The sequence below is a fragment of the Asterias amurensis genome, chromosome 1 (assembly GCF_032118995.1).
Source record: "Asterias amurensis chromosome 1, ASM3211899v1".
Lineage (NCBI taxonomy): Eukaryota > Metazoa > Echinodermata > Asteroidea > Forcipulatida > Asteriidae > Asterias > Asterias amurensis.
In genome coordinates, this window is record NC_092648.1 from 33,993,673 (window position 1) to 34,017,279 (window position 23,607).

At 37.5% G+C, this 23,607-nt stretch overlaps 1 protein-coding gene across 2 annotated transcripts in view; it reads right to left on the reverse strand.

The window, feature by feature from the left end:
* Positions 1 to 65: 65 nt before the first annotated feature.
* The window catches only part of LOC139937759 (rab3 GTPase-activating protein non-catalytic subunit-like), a 125,986-nt gene continuing 102,444 nt past the window's right edge, over positions 66 to 23,607 (reverse strand). The window contains exons 16-31 of one of the 2 annotated variants that reach the window (XM_071933068.1): positions 22,529 to 22,826; positions 21,547 to 21,644; positions 20,418 to 20,663; positions 19,898 to 20,110; positions 19,023 to 19,115; positions 18,653 to 18,686; positions 16,683 to 16,829; positions 16,258 to 16,364; positions 15,663 to 15,729; positions 15,246 to 15,352; positions 14,654 to 14,728; positions 13,766 to 13,925; positions 12,405 to 12,550; positions 10,777 to 11,052; positions 10,100 to 10,258; positions 66 to 8,014 (exon numbers count right to left, since the gene is read on the reverse strand). In XM_071933068.1, the coding sequence (XP_071789169.1) occupies positions 7,868 to 8,014; positions 10,100 to 10,258; positions 10,777 to 11,052; positions 12,405 to 12,550; positions 13,766 to 13,925; positions 14,654 to 14,728; positions 15,246 to 15,352; positions 15,663 to 15,729; positions 16,258 to 16,364; positions 16,683 to 16,829; positions 18,653 to 18,686; positions 19,023 to 19,115; positions 19,898 to 20,110; positions 20,418 to 20,663; positions 21,547 to 21,644; positions 22,529 to 22,826 (2,373 nt within the window). In that variant the 3' untranslated portion in view covers positions 66 to 7,867. Of the gene's footprint in view, positions 8,015 to 10,099; positions 10,259 to 10,776; positions 11,053 to 12,404; positions 12,551 to 13,765; positions 13,926 to 14,653; positions 14,729 to 15,245; positions 15,353 to 15,662; positions 15,730 to 16,257; positions 16,365 to 16,682; positions 16,830 to 18,652; positions 18,687 to 18,988; positions 19,116 to 19,897; positions 20,111 to 20,417; positions 20,664 to 21,546; positions 21,645 to 22,528; positions 22,827 to 23,607 lie in introns of both variants that reach the window. The other variant, XM_071933060.1, reaches the window with a different exon arrangement.

A 23,607-nucleotide genomic window follows, 5' to 3' on the forward strand; every position in this document is an offset into this window, starting at 1 on the left:
TGTAGTTTTAAAAAGGGTTTTAAAAAGGGTTTTTGGCCCAGGACCCAACAGTAGGGGGGGGGGGGGGGGGCGACCGTAATCTCAATTTTGCATCAAACTTTCCTGGTGTCAAATTGATAGTATACATGAATAGCATCCCTACAGTGTTATGGTCCAATGTGCAAGTTCCTTATCATAGAGAGAAGGTCAACTTTGTGCATTAATGCACAAATGTAGATTGAGGTCCCATGACCATGTAAACATGGCTGTTAATTAGTCTTGCTAATGGGTTTTGTCAACTCATTGTTGGGACTAACTTTAAAGCTAAGCACAAAATCAAGTTATCTGTACCAAATTTCATAAAGCTTGTAAGCGCAAAAACAGAAAGGACAGAAAAGTACTGCTTAACAGAAATAGCTTGCCAGCCAAAGTTTGACATTGTTGAAACTGGTGCCCCACTCAATTTTTGCTTAGCAAAGAACTTTGTCAAGCGGTATTTTCTACTTAACAGCTTTACGAAATTGGATCCTGGATCCAGACCCACAAGTTGTTCAGCAGAAATTACAGCCAAGTTTTTATAATTTGCTAAAGCAAACATGAGTTTGGGACTAGGCAAAGCATTCTTTTGAACAATGCATGGTACGACACCGACAGCCAATGACATGGAGGGCCCCAGTTTCATAGGGCTGCTTAAAGCTAGTGGACACTATTGGTAATTGTCAAAGACCAGTCTTCTCACTTGGTGTATCTCAACATATGCATAAAATAACAAACCTGTGAAAATTTGAGCTCAATCGGTCGTCGAAGTTGTGAGATAACTATGAAGGAAAAAAACACCCTTGTCACACGAAGTTGTGTGCTTTCAGATGCTTGATTTCGAGACCTCAAGTTCTAAATCTGAGGTCTCAAAATCAAATTCATGGGAAATTACTTCTTTCTCGAAAACTAAGTCACTTCAGAAGGAGCCGTTTCTCACAATGTTTTATACTACCAACCTCTCCCCATTACTCATTACCAAGTAAGGTTTTATGCTAATAATTATTTTGAGTAATTACCAATAGTGTCCACTGCTTTTCAAGGACAAACAGTAGCTCTCTCTCTTTAGTCGACTGAGGTCGAAATCATGTCGAGATTTGCCCATCCTTGTCTACAACAGTAGCTAAGCATAGCAAAATTACGCTCACCAGAATAACAAACTAATAATACCGTATCATATTTACCATCTATGAACGGTGCTCAATTGTGGTTAGCACAAAATTGTTAAGCAGCATTTTCTGCTGAAGCACATCTATGAAATTGGGGCAGGGTCACGGTTTTTCCCCTGCTAATATTAAGCTGACACAGTTTGTATGCTTAATTGCATACAACATGACATGATAACAACAAATTATGACTAGTTTACATTGAAATTTGTTTGCTGATTAATGGCTGATATGTACCCGCTTAATCAAATTGGGCAGTCCTTGAACTTACCTCTTGAAAAGGAAAGATTAATATTTCCTGCTTGAATAACACTCTTTTTATTTTCAGGAAAAAGTAAATGTTCATGAAAACATTGTCATGGTTGTTGAAACAACTGCCTTGTTTGGTTAAAGTTAAAAAGTATGTTTTTGTAACTTGCTTCTAAAATAACCGTAATTTACTTCGCTTGACCCAACACAAGATAAGGTGAAAACAAAAGTGAAACAAACATCATTTGAACAAATGTTCATACCACGATATGATTCTGTCTGTAAAAATTTTCTGCGTGTTTGTACGTTTTGCTATCAATATTTAAGAAAGTTTACATTATTACGTTTATGTGTTTTATAAGTATTGCGTTTTTGATCGAGTGTGTCACTTCGTACCACACAGTTTCGATGTTGAATTTATGACCTTATAGCTTTATTTTACTAATAAATTAAGAAATATATTCAAATATATTGGGATGAAAGAATACTTGATTGGCCGATGATAATTTATTTTTTTTTTAAAGCGGCTGCTTGACTGTATTGTTATCACTGCACATAATTCTTCTTATGCATTAAGTAATACTGTACAAAATATTCATATAAATCTTGAAAATCTATGAATTGTAACATTTAATGTAAACAGCAATGCAAAGTAACTATTATATATATTGAATTATCATCAAATGACAATTAACTTGATCTGAACCTGTTGTTTAAAATGGCAGTGAAATCATGAAAGAACATTAAATTAAAGAACAAACTTAAATTGTAAGATCTGTGTGGTGTCATGTTTTAGTAATATCATCCTTGCCAAAAGTTTACATGTACCTCAGGCAAAGTTGATAAGCACATTTGAATGGATGGAAATGTATCTGAAACTGAAATCCCTATGTTCTGACCCCCCCTGTATTTTCCTAGTCCTAACTCTATTGAGTAAATCATGAGGGGATTCATGGGGGTGTCGGAATACAGAGCAGTCACTCTCAAAGTTACTTTCCGTTATCCCCACCATGCAAAGCTTCAAACTTCACTTCCTTCCTCAAAACATTCACAACTAAAAACACAGACACAAATATTCAACTTTGAAAAACAAAATCACGGTTTATTTTTTTAATGTGTTAAGTCTTCATTACATACCATATACACTAATGTCTAATTTCATTGCTAGTAAAAGAAGTATCATCAATAGTAACCAAATGTTAAAGGCAGTGGACACTATTGGTAATTGTCAAAGACTAGCCTTCACAGTTGGTGTATCTCAACATATGCATAAAATAACTAACCTGTGAAAATTTGAGCTCAATCGATCATCGAACTTGCGAGATAATAATGAAAGAAATAAACACCCTTGTCACACGAAGTTGTGTGCGTTTAGATGGTTGATTTCGAGACCTCAAGTTCTAAACTTGAGGTCTCAAAATCAAATTCGTGGAAAATTACTCCTTTCTCCAAAACTATGGCACTTCAGAGGGAGCTGTTTCTCACAATGTTTTATACCACCAATCTCTCCCCATTACTCGTTACAAAGTAAGGCTTTATGCCAATAATTATTTTGAGTACATGTAATTACCAATAGTGTCCACTGCCTTTAAGATTGTGAGTGTGGACTCATTTCAGAAGAGTAAGCCAGTAGAAACCATACATGTATCTCCATAGTAGAAACCAACTACACTGGTATCAAAGCATTTTGGGGGACTGGATGGGATAAAATTCTTCCGCCAACTTTTGCGTAGTCTTGACCATGAAATACATTTATCCAGTGACATTCTTGACAAACATGACCACATCACAAAGAGTCTGACTTCAGTAATATTACTCATATGAGTTGTTAGAATTCTTACATAAAGATGACATCGTCTTTAACATACAGGGTTTGAATTTTACACTGCACCACTGACCCCAGACCAGTGGTTTTTAGTGTGGGGTCGGTAAACTCCCGACTAGACAAGTCTGGCAATCTTGTGTTTTTAATTTAATATAATGAATAATAATACCTCACTAACTCTCCCGTTGATTTTTGTGTCAGATAACTACCTTTCAGGAAGGAAGATTTTTTTGGTTTTTGATTCTGGTCTCGTTATTTAAAGCCACAAGCCCTGTGGTCTCGACGATTTTCCCCCAAAATCGAGCCCTGGCATAAATTTTGTATTGTCATTTTCTACATTTTAAAGAAAAGGGGTTTGCCCCGATGTTTCTGGCGGTGGCTGCTGAGTACGTCACAGCACTTTGTAAACCATCAGAAGGTGATACATAAATTGGTCTCATATGTTCTTAAAAATAAATGAAATTAAACGCAAATTAAAAACTAGTTATTATTAAATTGTGCAAAGCTTCCACACTCACTGAAGAATCATTTCAGTTATGGGACTAATTTTTATGACAAACATCTTGAAAATTGTATTAAAATAATGGTAAATTAATGATTGCAATGTCCAATGAAGTGACACTCCCTAACTTGAAACGCATAAAACTGAAGAATCAGTTATAGTTGTTATTTATTCGAACGGGTTTCCTCAAGAACTTTGGGTCGTATGAATAAAAAGTAGTATTTACTGACAAGTACTAGCAAAAAGTAAAAGCATAAACTTCCAAGTAGAAGCATTCAGTAAAAGCATCTTCTGAATTCCGTATGAATAAACCTATTCTTTTACTGCAAAGTATTCACTTAATGCTTTGGGGTAAATACTTCTGATATACCATGGCTGAATGGCTCTTAACAAAAGGTTTCCTTTGTATTACAACTCCCATTCACGTCTACGTACGCGCTCACACACACAGCCAAAGCAGCATTTGATTTAATAGAAACATAGAAATCTTCAAGTCAGCCATGAGGTTTTTATTCTGACAACATTTTGATGAAGACGACTCATCTGGACACACAGAATAAAAACGTTTTTGTTATGCTTTTGAAACTTGGAGTGCATGACAGCACTGTATAGAGAAGATGAGAGCTGGATATGAGCAAACCTATTTAAATTAAACTTAAACGTTTTAATATAGCACGAACAACATTCTATTGAAATGCATTCAATTGTTTAAAAAATTACTTCTTAATGATCGAGGCATTCATTTCTGAGTTGAAAAAATTCTTTATATCTTTTTTAAAAGCTTACTGTAATGATACAAAACTTTTTTTTACAAACGGTTTTATTTTATCCTCAGCATATTTAAACAAGTTTGATTAAAAGCAGTTTGAGTTTGTGTGTATTGTTTCTGTTGTGAAACACTGTGTATGTGTCTATTTAATATTTCAGTGATGTCTTTCCTTTGGACTAAAACATTTATCCTGTGAGGAACATTCATAAACACTGTCATTTCTTCGGATGAGCATTTTACTTCTGTGCCCAAGGTAGCTCTGGAGCTACCTTGAAAAATCACTAGTATTTACTTGCATGTTGTAGTATATTCTCCATTTTATTCATATGGAAGTAAGTAAGTGCTAAAATTAAAAGAATTTACTTTTTGGTAAAAGTAGATACTTTTAGCATTTTAGTAAATACTTTTAAGTAACAGTTTTTACTTCCTTTTATTCATATGGATGGTAGTAAATACTTGAAATTTTCAAGTAAAAGTAAGTACTACTTTTTATTCATACGACCCAATGAGCCTGCTCAAAACTTTTGGGCAACCATCCCATCCTGCCATTAGACAAAATGGCAACGTACTTAAAATAAGAAGGCAATCACTAACTGAATTGCCTTACTTGAATCATACTAGGGACATGCTGGGCATGGTGCAACCAGTGGTTGTGATCTGATCAGGCGTCATTTAGACTCGGTTCCATTGTAGCACGTTCATCGCTTTTACAGACAGACCCAACTCATAATCAGAATTAAAGTAACTAGGGTCACATTATAGATGATATCCGGCCAAAGTTATTCGTCTAGCCAGACCATAATAATAATAATAATATCAAAGTCTTATATAGCGCACGTATCTACCAACAAGGTACTCACGGCGCTGAGTATATACAAACTTTCAGAAAGATAGGTTTATTGAAGTGAATTCTGAGACCCAATTATGTAGCACCTTACAAGGGTTTACAAGGTGCTAAGGCGCATACAAGCATCCACAGCCAGGAACACCGGGGCGAACCCCTTCTCTTTTCGATAAGTGCACTGGGTCTTTTACATGCGTTACACAACACACGAGACCAACGGCTTTACGTCCCATCTGAAGAACGAAGCAATGGTTAAGTGTCTTGCTTAAGGACACAAGCGTCACGCTTTACATTTTCTTAGGACGGGTTGGGACGTTTCGAGAACTAGTTTGATGTGACCCAGCCTTTACATTGTCTGTAGATTTTCATTGTTAAACCTCAGCGATGGCAACCAACTCATGCTTCAATTTCAGGAAATCTTATAATGCAATTAATCTGTACTTGTCACAATTCAAGAGAACATATTTCTACAGCTAGTATTTCTATAAATTGATTTGTGCAAGTCAAATTTTAAATCATGATGAAAAAGTAAGTTTTCCGTTAAAGGATATGCCATCTTCCATCTCACACAATATTTTGCTTGATTCCTTTATTGGCAAGTTAGAAAAAGGCACGTAAAACAAAAAAATGCAAAGTAATATTCAAATTTCTTTGATCACAGTTAAATAGAAATGATGTCAAAATATTTTTTACAAACAAACCAATAATAAAACAAAATAAAAAATAACAACTCTGGACATTTGGTTCTAATTTTATTTAAAAAAAAGAAAAAAAAAAAAGAGAGGGAGACATATCTAAAAAAATGTCCAAGAGTTTTGTCAAGTGAGTTAAATGCAGCCGAATAAATAATTCAAATATTTAGGCGATATTTCATTAAATATCTGGAAGAATAAGATTAGAATTGCTTAATTTCTTTTTGAATTTTGTTTTGAATTTCATTTTGAAAACTTTGGAATTTTAAATTCTCTTAACAATAATGTTCAATTCTTTTATTCACGATTCAGAAAGTAAATCAACGTTTTTAAAAATGCTTAATTATCTTGTGGACATTTGTTTGTTTGTTTGGTTGTCTGTTGTTGTTGGTTTGTTTTTTTTTTCATCCAAAGTAGTTGCCAAGTAAAGAGTGATGAAATCCCAGGTTTCTGTTATTTTTATGGCAGCTCTGTTGTTACCACATGGGTCCAAAATTCCTTTTCTCTGATTAAAGAAAACTTACATCAAAATACAGGGCACCAGTGCAAAGACAACGGACCAGTTCCAAAGACGTTTTTATTTGTGAATACACATTGGACCAGTCAAGAACAGCTATGACTATAGCAACAGGTGCAGCCATAGCAACATCCGCAGCCGCAGCAACAGCCGCAGCCATAGCTGCCAAATACGCCTCTCTTAAAGCCATTGGACCCTTTCGGTACAGAAAAAAAAAAAAAAGTTCACAGATTTACAAATAATTTACAGGGTTTACAGAAGGTAATGGTGAAAGACTTCTCTTGAAATATTAGTCCATGAAATGCTTTACTTTTTGAGAAAACGGTTTTCCCGTTATTTTCTCCCGACTCCGATGTCCGATTGAGCCTAAACTTCTACAGGATTGTTATTTTATATATAAGTTGTGATACACGAAGTGTGGGACTTGGACAATACTGTTTACCGAAAGTGTATAATGGCTTTAATATTTATGCATGAGGTACGTCACAATGCTAACTCAAAACGAGGCGATGGGAGCAGCCACTGCAAGTGATGGGGGACGTGCGCCCATAGCCTCATTTTGGGTAAGAATTATGACGTCATGCATAAATATTAAGAGAGGCATATAGGACATGGCTGAATGACGTTACATGTCATAATGGCTGAGCATGAACTGATTTTTACTGAACAAGAGTTTTGTCAGTCGCTGTGAAGTTTTACTCTTAAACAGGTCATCTATGCTGGTGTCTTGACACTGTACTATTACATGTACCACATGGTGTCTGGCTACTTTACTTTGACCACTGGTCTGTGGCAACTAATCCCTGGCAGCTAGTCTATGGCTGGTCTTTGGCCACTAGACTTCGGCCACTGGACTTCGCCCACAGGTCTTTGGCCACAGGTCTTTAACTACTGGTTGCCGGCCGGCCACTTGTCTCTGACCACTGGTGTTTGGCCACTATCCAGCAGAAAAAAAGAAGCAATGGGACTCTGTGGTTTATATGTTAATCATGACTTTTAGAAATCTAGTGATATGTTCAATGGCTGAATGAAAATGATCCTACTCAAAGTTTTATCCCTTAATATTAATTTTGGTTTAATCCATATATTCGATGTTTGTTAGGACTGTATACTCGCATGCATATTACTTGGGTGGAGTTCGAACCCACAACCTTTGCAAATCTAGAGCAGTGTCTTTTTACCAACTAGACCACCGGGATTGCCTGGTAGTTAGAGGCAGTTTGAATCCTAAATTTTAGCAGCGAGTACCGCAATGATTTAATAGCCCTTTAGTTCCTAAACCCCCCTTTCATGTGAGCGAGCCGACTGCCTCCACCAGCTGGAGACCAAGTGCATACTGAGGATGAGACTCTGGAAGAAGACCAACGGCTTTACTGACGATATGAGCCGTGTCTGGAACGGGCGGATGGGGACATCTTAAGGTTGGTTCTTTAGCCTGTCATTAACGGATATCAGATAAGAAGTAATTAGTACAATCAAATCCATCAATGAATGAGTGGACTATACAGGTCAGTTTTAGGTTTTGGGAATCTTAAAGCTTGTAAATGTGAAACTTATATGAATCTTTTTAAGCCTATCTGTATATAAATATTTCTTATTTAATAGATTGGTTAATTATTTTATTGGTTCAGTCTACACAGTTTGGTAAACGTTTAAATTAGAATTTTTGTCTGTACTGTTACTGTTTGCATCAAGGCTATTATTAAATTGCCCTAGTGTAGGATACTAAAATTACCTATCTATCTAACTACCTACTTCTACAATCTGTGATTCACATATTTGTTTGACAAGAGGGAAACACATGTGTGAACAGCTACACTTGTGGGTACACGCTGTGTGTCCATTTTCATTTTATGAACACCAGGTTAAAAACTACTGATGTAGCAGTCATCTCATTGTTCTTTATCACCAATTAACAATCACTGTGTCAATGATGAATACAAAGTGCTTAAGTTGTCAAAAAACAAAATCTGCAAAGAGTTAACCTATATTTTTATGTTGTTCACTTTAACGAAAAGTGTACCTTTGATGGTGGCTGTGCACATGTGCAAAATTTAAGAACATAATTTTCAAATCAAGAGATACATGCTCCAATGGGAATGAAGCAAATATGAGATTCTAATAAATAAACTGATTTTACAGAAAGCAAATAAGTAAACTTAAAAGGAGAGAATTTAAAAAATGTAAACAAACAACTTGAAATTGAGTTATTGTTATTGTATGTCTATTCGTCTATTTAGTGCTGTTATCCTGTTTTGTTTTATATTGTTGTATCGGGCACATCCACCCCAAGCCTTGACTTTAAGGTTTATGCCTCCAGGTGACTGTGGAAATAAATGTTATATTGATTGATTGATTGATTGATTGATTGATTGATTGATTGATTGATTGATTGATTGATTGATTGATTGATTGATTGATTGATTGATTGATTGATTGATTGACTGATTGATGTCAGTTTGAAGCATCAACATCTCTACAGAAATGGTGCAAACATTAAGTTCATTCTTCTAGTTATCAAGAAACAAATAATAACAAATATGATAATACATATCACAATAAAATGTAATCTAAAAATAAGGCAGGTCAATGGTAAGAGAACACAACATGTAACAGTGTTTTTTTTCAAAAATCACTGGGAAAACCTACAAGCAAATTATCATGAAGAGATTTCTGATTGGCAAATGATGCATTCTGAAAACTCAGTCATGAAAACTTATACAATTCTTATTTTTAATGCCGCAAGTTAATCTGAGAATCTTAAGGGGAAATAAAGCACTATGTATTTAAACTTGAAGCACCATAAAGCACGTATTCACCCTGAGAGAGCCTACAAGAATGCAATACAATGTACCTTACAAATACATAAAAAAAAATGGCAATGAAAATGCAATCACAATGAGCAAGAAAAAGATAGACACAGTGCAACTCTTCCATAAACGAAGAGCAGCTGTAGCAAGCCCCCCCCTACAGACTTCATGATACAAGCATAGAATTTGGCACACAGTTAGAGTATGTCTTAAGAAAAACATTTTGCTAATGAGCAATTGCTGAGTTCGATATATGAAGAAAACAAATATAAAAAACATATATGGTAGATTAACAAAACAATTTTCGAAATTGCTGCCATCGTAGATATTATACCTACAAGGGCAGTTTACAATCGCTCTCTTTACTAAATAGTTAATATTGACCCATTGTACAATGCAGAAAGCACCCAAAAAAAATTGTGCATCTACCATTTCAAACTGATTGTGAGTCAATTCTTTTGGGTACATTCTGACCCCCAAAATGGCAGGCAGGATAGGTGCATGTAAGCAAGCTGCATTTCATGAAACAGTTCAATAGCCAAATGTCTTTCTCATGACACTCGCTGACCGTGTGCCAAATTCCGCCTTTATATCATCAGAGGTACCATCCTATTACCTACCTACCATACTAAACAAAGTAATGTCTGATTGTCTGCCTTTACCTTCTATAAAAACTAACAATATTAGCAACAACAAGAACATTTTCTCACCAAAACTTTGAGCCAAGTGATGAGTGAAGCTGGTAGGGAAGACTGTCTGGACAAACTCACAGTGTTTGCATCGAGAATAAACATCTGAGCTAGACGAAGACCTATCACGTTAATAAGCTGGATGGACATCTGAGTACTTTCTGTTACAGTCACCAGAACCTGCAGTCGGCAAATATAAATGAATATTCATCAGCAATTAGCATGTTAATTTTATGTACAATGAACATGAATACCCAATAGCCCTGGTGACACTTCAAAATTTTAATAACTCAAAAAAATTGGTGTTTGGGTAAAAAACAAATTATATTCTTTATCCCCAATGCGAAACTAACATCTATTGATTGATATAGTTGCGGTGGCGCTGCCAACACATAGGATTGGAACTGCCTCTAGCCATTGGACTAGCTTGATGGTCTAATGGTATGACATATTCTCTAGCAATGCAAAGGTCGTGGGTTCTAATCCCACCAAAGTGATTTACCTGTGGATTTTGTTTTCAACAGAACTTGGGAAAGGACCGAGTAATTGGGAAAGTACTGAGTATACAATGCTTAATGCATGTTAAATCGGTGTTAGAGTAAAAACAAATAAAGCCCTAAAAAAAAAAAAGTCAATAGACACAAATTAATTTGACATTTTCCAGATGAGCACAAAACACACTTTTTTGTCATTCCTACCTCCTGAGCCATGGTGTCGTATCCACTCTTATACAACTCACACACATGATGTCTCTTCAGCGAGTCCACATCTCCACCGAACGCTATCGCTAACTGAATCGCCAGCCCTGGCCAGACATGAGCGGGATGACTCCGACGTATCCTACGTATATCCATCGGGCCGGGCGCCGGGGATGAGGGAACCGGGGAGTGGCAGATCCGATCCGCCTGGGAGGGGTCCACCGAATGATTTGGAGGGAGGCTCTCCACAGCGGCGGTTATGATTCTTGTCATGAACTAAACAGATATGGGTTGTGAAAGTTATAGTTAATTCTAAATTAAATCAGGCAATGTCTATATGGAAAAAAAACATGTGATGACTCCTGATGACCACTGCAGCTCACTGTTTAAAGAGTTAAGAGTAAACTGAGTGGCTCCTTTTCAGCTATTTATAGTATAGGTTTTCTTGGTCAAATTCAACAAATGAGCAGCCAATTTCATGTTCATGCGTTCGAATTAAATCCGTTTTGCCTTTCCAGTTGTTACTGCGTTTCAAATTCAGATTTCGGCCATTCAATTTCGTTTTGAGGCATTCAAGTTTCTTTAGCACTCTGTTCAATTTAGCGTTTCGACTCAAGAAGCGTCTGCGAATTTGAATACTGCTTTGATGAATTGTTAAATTGAATTATTATTTTGTTAAATCAAATGACGCAACCCTACATTTGACTAATCGTAAAACGAAATCGAATGACCCTTTTCAGTAGCATTCGATTTTGTGCGAAAAAGAATAGCTTGGTGGTTAAATTGGCTGCTCATTTACCAAAATTGACCGAGAAAACCTATAGTTAAACTGTCTTGTGGCTTATTACTATTTCACGCCTTTTTGATACATTTCATAAAATGATGGCAATTGGTTCTGGTCATGAACTAATAACAGACATGGGTTGTGAAAGTTACAATTACTTCTAAAGAGAATCATGTGATGTCTGTATGGAAAAAAACATCTGATTATTCTGGAGGACCACTGCAGTACTCCAGGGGTGTGTTTTTGTGGCTGAGAACAATAAGTATTTCAGTTATTGTCCAGTGATCAACTAATGTCCAATTCAACCGAAAGAGTTATTGTTTTGACCGTGAAAACGTACCCTAATTAAAACCTTGAGAATAAACTGACTGACTCCGTTTCAGCTCGTTACAGTAGTTAAACTTCCTTGTGGTTTATTACTAATTTCTTGTTTTTTTAAAATGTATTTCATAAAATGACAGAGTTTGAAATCGTCAAAGTGTTGTTAAGTGCTTGAAATAGCCCGGACGAAGTAAACGCACAAAACAAGTAATTGCGTGCCGAGATACATTGTTTTTTGCACAGAGAATTTGTTTTGCAAGATCAGGCATTCAAATTCATTCTTTAAAGGGGCACATCTTTAAAGGGGCACAGCATTTTTCCTTTGGTAAGGGGGGACTTCTATCAGGAAAATTTTAGTTTGTATTAGAACATTGCAAAGTCTACCACAGCAAAAGCACCACGGTATAAAGTGCTGTGGGGGCAGTGGGTTATTTTGAGGCCTGAACAACACAATGTTTTTGCAAGACTGAGAAACAACGTCCTTGATAAATAAGGACACACCATTTCTACTGGAGATACTTACATGTTGGCGATTGTTTTGGATGCCTAGGTCTACATCTCCAGCGGGTTGCATGACAGGTGCGTCTAGATCCCTAAAGAAGGCATTCCTGGCCTTGTAGTCGAATAACACCTTCAAAGGTTTGATGGACTTCATATTGAACACTAAAACTACAATGAAATAGACAGAAATAGACAATTGGCATGTCAGATAAGATTATATAGCATTTGTTGTCCACATATAGACGATGTAACCTCTGACGTCACTCGAAAACCATAACACGATTCGCGCGCATACCACCAAGCAAAACCTTTGTGTTTTGGCAGCCTGCTAATGCAATCTTACCATGACTACGCGCATTTTTGCCCAGCGAAACATGACGTATACAGTGTTTTATCAACAGAGGGCGGTTTGAATGTAATCATAGGTCATATCGTCTATAAACAAAAATATTGAAATTTGATTTCCACTGGCAAATTTATAATTAGTTTATTGCTCACGAATCACACTGCAGCCGAAAAAGGCTGAAATACATGACATTGAAAATATTTAAACAGACAAAAAGAGGCAATATTAAAATTCAGAAAAACAGAGACTAAAACATACAGAAATGCACATCATTTAAAAAGGACAAAAAGTCTGCATGAGTAGATTATGAGAAATACAAAATTTGATTAATGGGTAAACAACTAAACTATATAGTATACAATGGCTTAGAGTTCAATAAACAATAAAAGAATAACATTAAAATACAAATATACAATGTTGTACGGGTAGGTGCATTACCAAAACCCTACTATAACAAAACAGAAGATACAGCACATCAGAAGATAAAAAGAAACAAATGAAGGATAAAAAGGGCGGGTTAGTACTTTAGCAATAATACAAGACATTTATATATATACATTGCCTCAACAAACAACACAAAACATATAGCAATGAAATAGTATCAAGCAAATCGTAACAAAAATGTAGATTCAAACAGCAGGACAAGGGTCTGGAAAAGGGATAATACAAGGCATGTTATCCAATAGCAGGTGTCAAATATTGTACAGGTGAAACAAAGCGTAGCATGCTCCACACGTTACATGGGTGGATATTTCCGTCAGCTGTCCAGCTACCAGCAAACAAATTGAGGGCACTCCAAAGTTTTTCAGTCATAGTAAACCGTCTGACGTAAGCTATTCCAGAAATTAATCTAATTAAAAATTCAGTATATTTATGTTTGTGTATAATTAGTATTGTGTATTGCATGTATACAAGGAAATTGTCCTCGATGGTGGGACCAAAAAACTGAATTGAGTTGAAAAAGTTCATCTGACATGAAGAGGTTCCCAGCATGATTAGCTTTGTCGAAGTAGCAACTGTACATAAATGAAACTTACTTGCATGGAGGGACGTAGTAAGCTGTTTATGTAGATCTACCATGTAGTGATTAGGTAGAGGCTGACTGACAGCGAGCTCCGCCAGTGGTGTTGGGCCCTGGATACCTTGCCATAGGTCTTCAACCTCAAGGGAGGGGGCAAGACAAGACTCCGTCTCAACCTAGGGGAGAAAGCAGTAATCACACCCACAAAAGGTTTTGAGACTGTTTTATAGATTGTTATGTGACTCGTTCACAGAAAAACCAACCAGGAATGATTCACATTTGAATGGCGATGATGCAACCAAGTGAGGTTTGGGAACACACCATGTAATAAATCTCTTATGAGCTGTGGTTGCAGGGTGTCCTGGCCGAGTGGGTAAGAGCACCGAACTCAAGCTCTGATGCTTCTGTTCAGCAGAGTGTGGGTTCGAATCCAGGTCGTGACACTTGTGTCCCTGAGCAAGACACTTAACTTTAATTGCTTCTCTCCACCCAGGGGTAAATGGGTACCTGTGAGGGCAGAGATGGTTCTTGTGATTGATTTAGCCGAGTAGCGCATATTAATGTTGCATGCACTGTATACACCCCAGGAAGCTGAGATGGTTTAAGGAATGAACTAAGGTCCAGTGACCAGGGGTAATAATGTTGGAAGCGCTATGAGAAGCCATCGGGTGTGTAAAGTGCTACGGTTATTATTATTTTTTTTTTTTTTGTGGTGGTGGCTTAACAACTTTTGCTTCATCTGTACACCATTGTTTCAGCAATTTATTAAATTTACCTTTATCTTAATTTTCTGAGTTCCACAAGGCCAAAGCAATTCTAGTCTGGATCTTTCGTTTTTGAAAAAAAAAAAAAAAAATGTTTTAAGACCCTCATCCTTCTTTACTAACTTGGCCTTATAGCTTACCACATAAATCATGTCCAGAAGTTCACAGCATAGACCCATGAACCTCTCAAGAGAAACATCACTGATGCCTACATCCTGTAGAAAAAAACAAAACCCATAAATGATTAACAACAGTTTTGTTTTCTCCATTTATTGTTCAAACTGTTTTATATTGTTTTCACACTGAACTGGGCCCACTTCCATAAACCTGCTCTAGCATAATTTACTTTTTACACATTTTTACGAAGCAAAAAAATACGCAAAACAAGCCCAATTAATAGAGCTGCTCAAAATTTTAAAAACACATCAAGAAATTTCATGACTAGACACAACCTGACTCAAGTCACATTGTTGCATACATCTTTAAGATGTGTTTGAACTATTTAAACTCTAGGACAACCATGCGTCCAACTTATTCCACTGCCATTTAAATACACAAACTAGCTAAGCACAACAAAGGTGTACAACAAAAGTATACAAAAAATAACATTCCACATCTGTAACTGGTATTCAGTTCGATTTTTCTGCTCACCAGAAATTTTGTAAAGAAATATTTTTTGTTTGAGCAGCACTATAAAGTGGGACCCCAAAGTGATACAATTTGTGGACGTACCTTCCGACACAATCTTTCCTTTGGTGCTTTGCCGATTTTATCGATGAGGAATGCCGCTGTAGAAACTCTCTTGACTGCAAAGGTGTGCCACATCATGCTAGCTATACCTGTATAAAGATGTTATGTAAGATATAGCATTAATATTCATAACAACAGGCAATTGCATGCTGGACAGAGTTTGCTTTTCAGAAAAACATTGGTTTTACAATCATAGTTAATCAATAAAATGAAAACAATGCTGTTACTGTTGATAGTAGATGTATACAAGCCGTCAAACTTTAAAGGAAACATCATAAAATTAATTGACAAAAAGTACAATGGTACTCAATAGAATTTCAAAATAACTGTTTATCTGAAAAAGTTGCTGTGTGAGTTTGCCCATGTAAGTAGCCCACACAGGGCGTTATAGAGACTTACCATGTTGTAAGAGAGGATTACGGATTGTTTGCAAATGACCCAAAGCTGATCGGAACAAATCTGTAACCTGAAGAAAGATGGAAGATCATTTATACCACATTCAGTCTTTATGAGACTCTATATTTAAAATGATGATTATGAAAGAGTTCAAAACAAAATTGTTACAGAGCCAAAACCCCCTCTCAAAAGAGAGTTATGACATGGTACCCGTAAGTTTACTATTATTTATAGTTTATTCTGATGTGTGACCCGACAAGATTGGTTCTTTATACAAGTATTTTATTCACAAGCACAAAAGATTTAAAAAAAGGTTGATGCGTAAGTATAACAAGGATTGGAATAACTCTAAAAACTGGAATAGCTCTGAGACTCTTGGAAAATGACTTGTTCACACGATGATAACTTGCAATGGAATGACTTACATGTAGTTGCACAATAGCTACACTATACCTGGTGTAGAGCTGGGGCTGACCACACTGACCATACCCTGGGAAATAAGACCCTCAGCAGGTGGGCTGTGCTAAGTCAACCATTAGTTAACTTAAGAGGGGGCAGTCACTTAAAGTGCCTGGTCACATATGCAAACATCACTTACCTCGGTATTCTTATTCCATTGTACAACATACTCCCATGTACAGTGAGCTTGCATAACATCATGGCATAGACTGCGTGGAAACCTTGAGCACAGAACCTGCAGTAATTCTACAACAAATAACATAAAATACAAAACAAAATCAAATATTATAATCTCAATTTACTTTAACATGATTTCCTTCTTGCTGTACCACATGCTATAAGGTTAGGCTGTGTCCAAAGTGGCACCTACAGCTACGGCTACAGCTAGATTTCCGCATCTACTTAGCAACAGTCAGAGCCATAACCCATAACCATGCAACGCCTCAAATCTCATAATCTTCTGGTAAAAGAAGGTTTTAAATAACGTTTTAAAAACAATCATTATCTCAGTTAAACATATAAGTTTTACGTTTTACTGCAACCTGAAACAATGTTCCCACTCACCTTTAAGTTGTCTCGCAACATCATCAGAACTCGTCCCCTCATTTGCCGACTCAAGGAGGGCATGGTTGCTTGCAGAGCAACTAGACAAGAAACTGGGCGGTACTCCGTGCTGGGCCACCCATCTCGCTACGATTTCAGCTATGATTCCTAAATAATAATAATGATAACAAAAATGGATTTATAGAGTGCCTTATGCAAGCTTCAATGTGCTTTACAGTATAAAACAATAGGCAAAAGCATAATATAAAACTTTTAATGAAACATAAGGTAATCAACACACTAACAATACCTAGCAATACCTAACATTATCAATAAAATAAGTTACATGTACATGAATACTAAGACAAACATACACAATGTCAAAAAGGTCAATAAGGGGTTTAAAAAGGGGATACAGAGGGGGGAAAAGAGGGGAGAGATTTCCAGCACATACACCCTCAGCCAAAAACCAACACAATGCTTCATGTCAATTCAATTCAGTTCAATTCAGATACACATTTATACCCACACTTGATGAAAATAACAACAATTTCTTGCAAATAAGTAGTAAACAAAACAACAAATAAACAATAAGCAAGGTTAAATGGAAAAGTTGGAGCATGGGTTTGTCTTTGATAAGCATCCAAACAAAAAAATAAAGAGCCCAATACGACAATGCACTCTAAAAAAAAGGAACATGACAATAGTTAAAATGACACAAAGCACACAATAGATCAAAGGTAGCATAATAATGAAGATCAAAAAAAATTTAATGAAAAATAACATGACATAAATGTCATGGAATCATAATTCACACAAGGCAAAACTTCATTCGTATTAGAGGTTGATGCAAAAAGCAAATTAAATTGTGACATGGAAAGACAATTTGTTTTGTTTATGAAAGTTCAACCCAGAATCAGGCTAAAAGCTACTCTTGGTAAGGGTTTACCAGAAGAAAATATTTAAGAAGAAATAGTTTATGGGAGCTGAAAGTAGGACGTAAGGAAAAAATATGTAGAAAATGCGGAGGCTGGCTGTGCCTGTCAGGGGTCAGAGGCTCTCAAGCTTTGCTTCATCATGGACTCCCTTGCAGTATTGACCCAATTCACCTGACCTCATTGGTAGTCAATGAGAATACTGTCTTGAGTTTCGTGCAGCTTTCTCAAGTAGCAAGTAGACACTCTATTGAGCTGACACTTTCACATGTGACTTTGATGTAACTTTCTTTATAATTTTGCCTGTAAATTAGCAAAACGCAACAACTCCATCTTTCAAGTTTTGAAATACATTTGCTGTTTAGACCAGGGTTGATGACCCTAAATGCTTATACAGACTTTTCCCTCCCTCCAGTATCTTGGTAACAGACACCTCAATGAGTTGACCCTCATTGACTTGACTTGCTGACCAGGCCTTGGCGCTAGCCTTCTCAGGTACTGAAATATGTTTGCTCTTAGACTACTAGGTTTGACCCTTGAGACCATACTGACCTTTCCCTCCCTCCAGTATCTTGGTAACAGACACCTCAATAAGTTGACCCTCATTGATTAAAGTGCCACTGTCTTGACTTGCTGACCAGGCCTTGGCGCTAGCCTTCTCAGGTACTGAAATATGTTTGCTCTTAGACTACTAGGTTTGACCCTTGAGACCATACTGACCTTTCCCTCCCTCCAGTATCTTGGTAACAGACACCTCAATAAGTTGACCCTCATTGATTAAAGCGCCACTGTCTTGACTTGCTGACCAGGCCTTGGCGCTAGCCTTCTCAGGTACTGAAATATGTTTGCTCTTAGACTACTAGGTTTGACCCTTGAGACCATACTGACCTTTCCCTCCCTCCAGTATCTTGGTAACAGACACCTCAATAAGTTGACCCTCATTGATTAAAGCGCCACTGTCTTGACTTGCTGACCAGGCCTTGGCGTTAGCCTTCTCAGGTACTGAAATATGTTTGCTCTTAGACTACTAGGTTTGACCCTTGAGACCATACTGACCTTTCCCTCCCTCCAGTATCTTGGTAACAGACACCTCAATAAGTTGACCCTCATTGATTAAAGCGCCACTGTCTTGACTTGCTGACCAGGCCTTGGCGCTAGCCTTCTCAGGTAGTGAAATATGTTTGCTCTTAGACTACTAGGTTTGACCCTTGAGACCATACTGACCTTTCCCTCCCTCCAGTATCTTAGTAACAGACACCTCAATAAGTTGACCCTCATTGACTAAAGCGCCACTGTCTTGACTCGCTGACCAGGCCTTGGCGCTAGCCTTCTCAGGTACTGAAATATGTTTGCTCTTAGACTACTAGGTTTGACCCTTGAGCCCATACTGACCTTTCCCTCCCTCCAGTATCTTGGTGACAGACACCTCAATGAGTTGACTTTCATTGACTAAAGCGCCACTGTCTTGACTTGCTGACCAGGCCTTGGCGCTAGCCTTCTCAGGCTGTGAGAAAGAATCCTGAAATATCAAATACAGGCCAGGTTATCGATTTACTGTATCGCAACAGCACAATTAGCGCCAATAACAGGGTGAAGAGGAAACGAGAAGAACATGTTCAATTTTAGATGTGGGAGAAAAAAACGCCAATAATGGCTCACCAGGCCAGTGTTTATATCCGGTTTCCTCGGCATTAAACAACTGAGAATATTTCTATTCCCCCTGGACATGATGCCAGTCTATTCAGGGTAACTACCCAGCTCTCATCAAGTCTCGCAACTGACCAGACCAAAATTTGAACCCAAATTCTGTATACACTACAGAACTTGAGTTCACCATCCTAGACTGCTCGTCGACAACACCCCACCTGCAATCAGGTAGGGACTGAAAACCCAATCCACATGCAAGGCTCAGGTCTGAGGTGGTATTCGAACTGGGGGTCAACAGAGATGAAAGGAGGCTCAGAATGAAAAAGGCCTCAATCGTAACAGAAAATATATAGTGCATCCATGTTGACATTGACAGCTTAATCTTTAAGGCGATTACATTTCTCCGTGCTTAAACTTTGTAGCTTGAAACAAATAGCAAAATCCATAGCAATAGTATCTCAATGGGATTGTGGCCTTCGATCAATCATTGATCATGCCATCTCTACTCATAATAGATTTTGCAAGTCTCGCCCATATTCAAACTTCCAGGACCAAATTGGTCACAACCACATTGAGTTTTACTTTCACAGTCTACTCATGAATACAAAAAAAAAGGTTTACCATAAGAAATATTCATTCTCCATAAGTATATACCTTGCTAGGTTTGGAATGCGCAATACAGCTCAACGCCAGCACATCTTCAAGACGTCTTGCAAGTTGGTCCCATAGTTGTCTGTCCAGGGTTACGTCCACCCATCCCCCACCAGATGCGTCAACATCCATTGCGCTGCTCTGTGAATCGTCAGCTTCTGTTTTACTTTGTTCGTCATCGAGGCCAGCCTCATCTGTAGCCAGGGTTTCTGAGGTCTAAATTTTGAAGAAATAAAACACACCATTGAATCCACTTAATTTAAGCACATCAATAGTGTGGATTTTTGGGCAGGAAAATTTTGGGTGGTTGGTAATGGTTGGTGTGGTCAGGTTTATGTAGAAGTATCTTTCCTACCCTTCCCTTTGAATATTTTGCAAAGGGTTTTCCTCCCACATGTAAACCTGAAAATCCTTGTCTTCTCTCAAATGAGTTCTTGGCTAGTAGTTAATTAGGCTTGATTTTCTGAAAGTTCTTGGCTTTGCAACCACAATATGAAATATAATAAAAATCAGGTTCACTCACCTCACTTGCTGATTGGCTACTCGCTGTATCCATGGCAACTTGCTTAGCAACTACTGCTGCCATTAGAGCAGCCCCGACCCTCTCTGAATTGCTGAGGAGTTTTTGCATCTCCGTCCAGCATGTTGCCTTCTTGCTCGCTTGAGTTGATTGTGAGAGCGCCACCAAGAGATTATGGAGGGTCAGGGTGTGAGACCGCAGCTTCAGGAAATCTTGTTCGTTCTGAAGCCAAACTTTCAGAAGCAAGATCTGTTGTGACAAAACATTGGTTTTATACAATAGGTCAAGTTTTTATCAAGACACATTTTAAAATACAGATTCAAAATTTATGAGATAAAATTCCCCTAAAGGACTCAAAAAGCCCCGAGTATATCACTCATTGGTGCGCAGGTAAAATTAAAATAAAATATTACCCATCCTTGTAATTATGACATCTATTGTATTTATATATTCATTTTACTTACTGACCGTTTTGTGATTGTTCAATGGCCAAATAAAAAATAAGAATAAGAATATTGTTTACAAAGATATATCAATTGTCTTTCAATATTGCGTTCACAAACAAATAGACAAATCAAGGCGCGCACCGGGCGCACAGGTATTGAGCACCGCGCGCCACTGCTGCGGTGTCTTCAATGCCTAGATTGTGCACAAAAAGACACTGCAGTTGGTAATTTTTCAAAAGAGAGCGCTACCAATTTTGTTTCGTCGGATTGGTCTATAGGTTAACTAAAAATAATAAATATATACAAAAATTACAAATATTAAAATATTGCATTCAAGTTATGCACACAAAAGAACAGAAGTCTTCTTGACACAAAAAAGCTGTGACCACATTTGCTGCTGTGTGAATGTAGACAATCTTAAACATTGCTAGTGGATTCAATAGCTACAGCCAATCCCAAAGACACTTAATTCTGACAGAAATTGAGATGTATGCAACCTTGGCAATGATTTATCAGATCATGTTCGAAATTTGTGGCTACAGCTACGGCTAAAGATGGATTGCCTTATCATGATACGCGTGAAGCATAGATCATCCATAGCAACACCCTTAGCAACAGCCATAGCCGTAGCCAAAGCTGCCAATTCATACATGGCCAAGTAAGGTGTCCTTGTAAGGTGCTCTCACCATAAGTTCTTCTGATGGAATGTCCATTTTCTTAATAATTGCACATAAGTCGTCTGCCGAACACTCGCCTCTCAAACATCCACCATACAAAAACAAACCTGAATAAGTAAACAAAAACCAAAGAGAATGTTTTATGAGTCAAATTTTAGTTTTTGTCAATTTGACGAACAACCGTTTGAAACCACTGTTGAAGCAGTTATCTCAATGTTTTTTTAAATGTTATATGTCAATTATTAGTATCTGCGTGAATGGTGAATAAAAAGTGCGTAAAGGGTCTATGTACTTTTTGTAAGACCAAAAAAACCAATGTCAACAGATTTACACTAAACTTACACTGTTTGAAGATAATGAAAGCTTCCCTGAAAATATTAGTTGCTGAGGTGCTGTAGTTTTTGTGAAATGAGTAAAACAATGTCATGAAAATAATTTTTGTCTCAGTGATCATGAGACGAAAATTATTTTTTTATCATGTAAAAACGTATTTTCATGACATTGTTTTACTCATTTCTCAAAAACTACAGCACCTCAGTAACTAACGCTTTCTACTATCGTTATCTTCAAACGGTATAAGTATAATGTATATCTGTGGACATTGTGTTTTGTGTTACAAAAAGTACCCAAATCCTTTAAGTTTCTCCAATACAATATCTTCAGAGAGTTACTCAATATTTATCTGCAGTTCAATTAGTGTCTCTGTAACAAAAACCGTACCCATGATTGTGGCCTGAACTTATTCTTTTTTTAAGTCTGAGTGCAAGAAAAAAGTGTTTTACTGGCACTCAATCCTTCAGGATGCAATAATCTCTCTAAGTTCCATACTTCATTCTCAATGCCATACTTTATTAAGTTTAACTTGTTAGTAGGGCCATCCCTATCTGATAAAATACATTGCCACTGTACTCACTGGTTCTTTATGAGCAATACACTTATTTTCTTAAGCTAAAATTACTAACAATTAAACCTGAAATTGCAAAACACGAACCTAGTTTGATGGAATATTCCTCAGTCAGGGTGCTCTTAAACTTCAACCTCATCTTGAGCTCATCTCCCTCTGGGCCTCCTTCCTCCACCTCCTCGCTGTCTCCTTGATCAGGCCCGGACGTCCTTGCCTCCTGATGCTCCACGTAGGACTGGAAACAACCAACGAAGGCTGAGGCTTCCATGTGATAATCAGAGGCAAAGTGAACCTTGGTGTGATGGGCGACCACAAGGTAGGTAAGGACCTGCTGATGCCATGAGTTGATGCTGTCTGGGCTGACATCTAATGCAGCAGCTAGATCCTGTGAATGGTCAGATGTATTGGTTTGAATTATGGTTGTAAGGAATCAAGTGTACAGAATCAAGTAAAGAACTCACACAGGACGCCGAAGTCTGCTTTCATATTCATGTGAATTTGGGGTGGCTGATCATCCTTACTCGCAGCTAAGAGCTGAATTGCGAAGAACGCGGCTACAACGTCTACGAAAAGCAGGCATGCAAGGGCGCATTCAGCTGCCAGCCACATCAACCCATTATGACCACGAAGCACAACCAAGATCGAAAGTGTTTGATTTTTCCCGAGGGAGGAAAACCGGATGTTCTTGAAAACCCTCGTGGCACAGCAGAGAACAAACGCACAACTCAACTCACATATGGCCCTGACCGGGAATCGAACCGGGGTCACCTTGGTGAGAGGCGAGCGCTTTATGCACACCCCAACCATGCCACCCAACCATGTCAAAGCTTAATCAGTCCAAGATGGCATAACCCCAATCTAACAGTATAAAACTAGAGGGCACACTTCTATCCTTACCAAGGACACAACACCAAGCATAATGGAGTAGTTTGGTCACCTTGTCTTCCTTTTCCCAAGTTATTCCAACCACAGTTTGCTTGAAAGCAAAGAATACCTTCGGTTTTTGGAACTGTTCGACTGTTATAATCCTCTATAAATGTAGACGTTTATAATAAAAAAAAATAAAAAAAAAAAAAAAAAAATTAAAAAAAAAGACATTTGTTTAAGGCACGGAATACGTTTGGGTAATTGTCAAAGACCAGTATTCTCACTTAATGTATACCAAC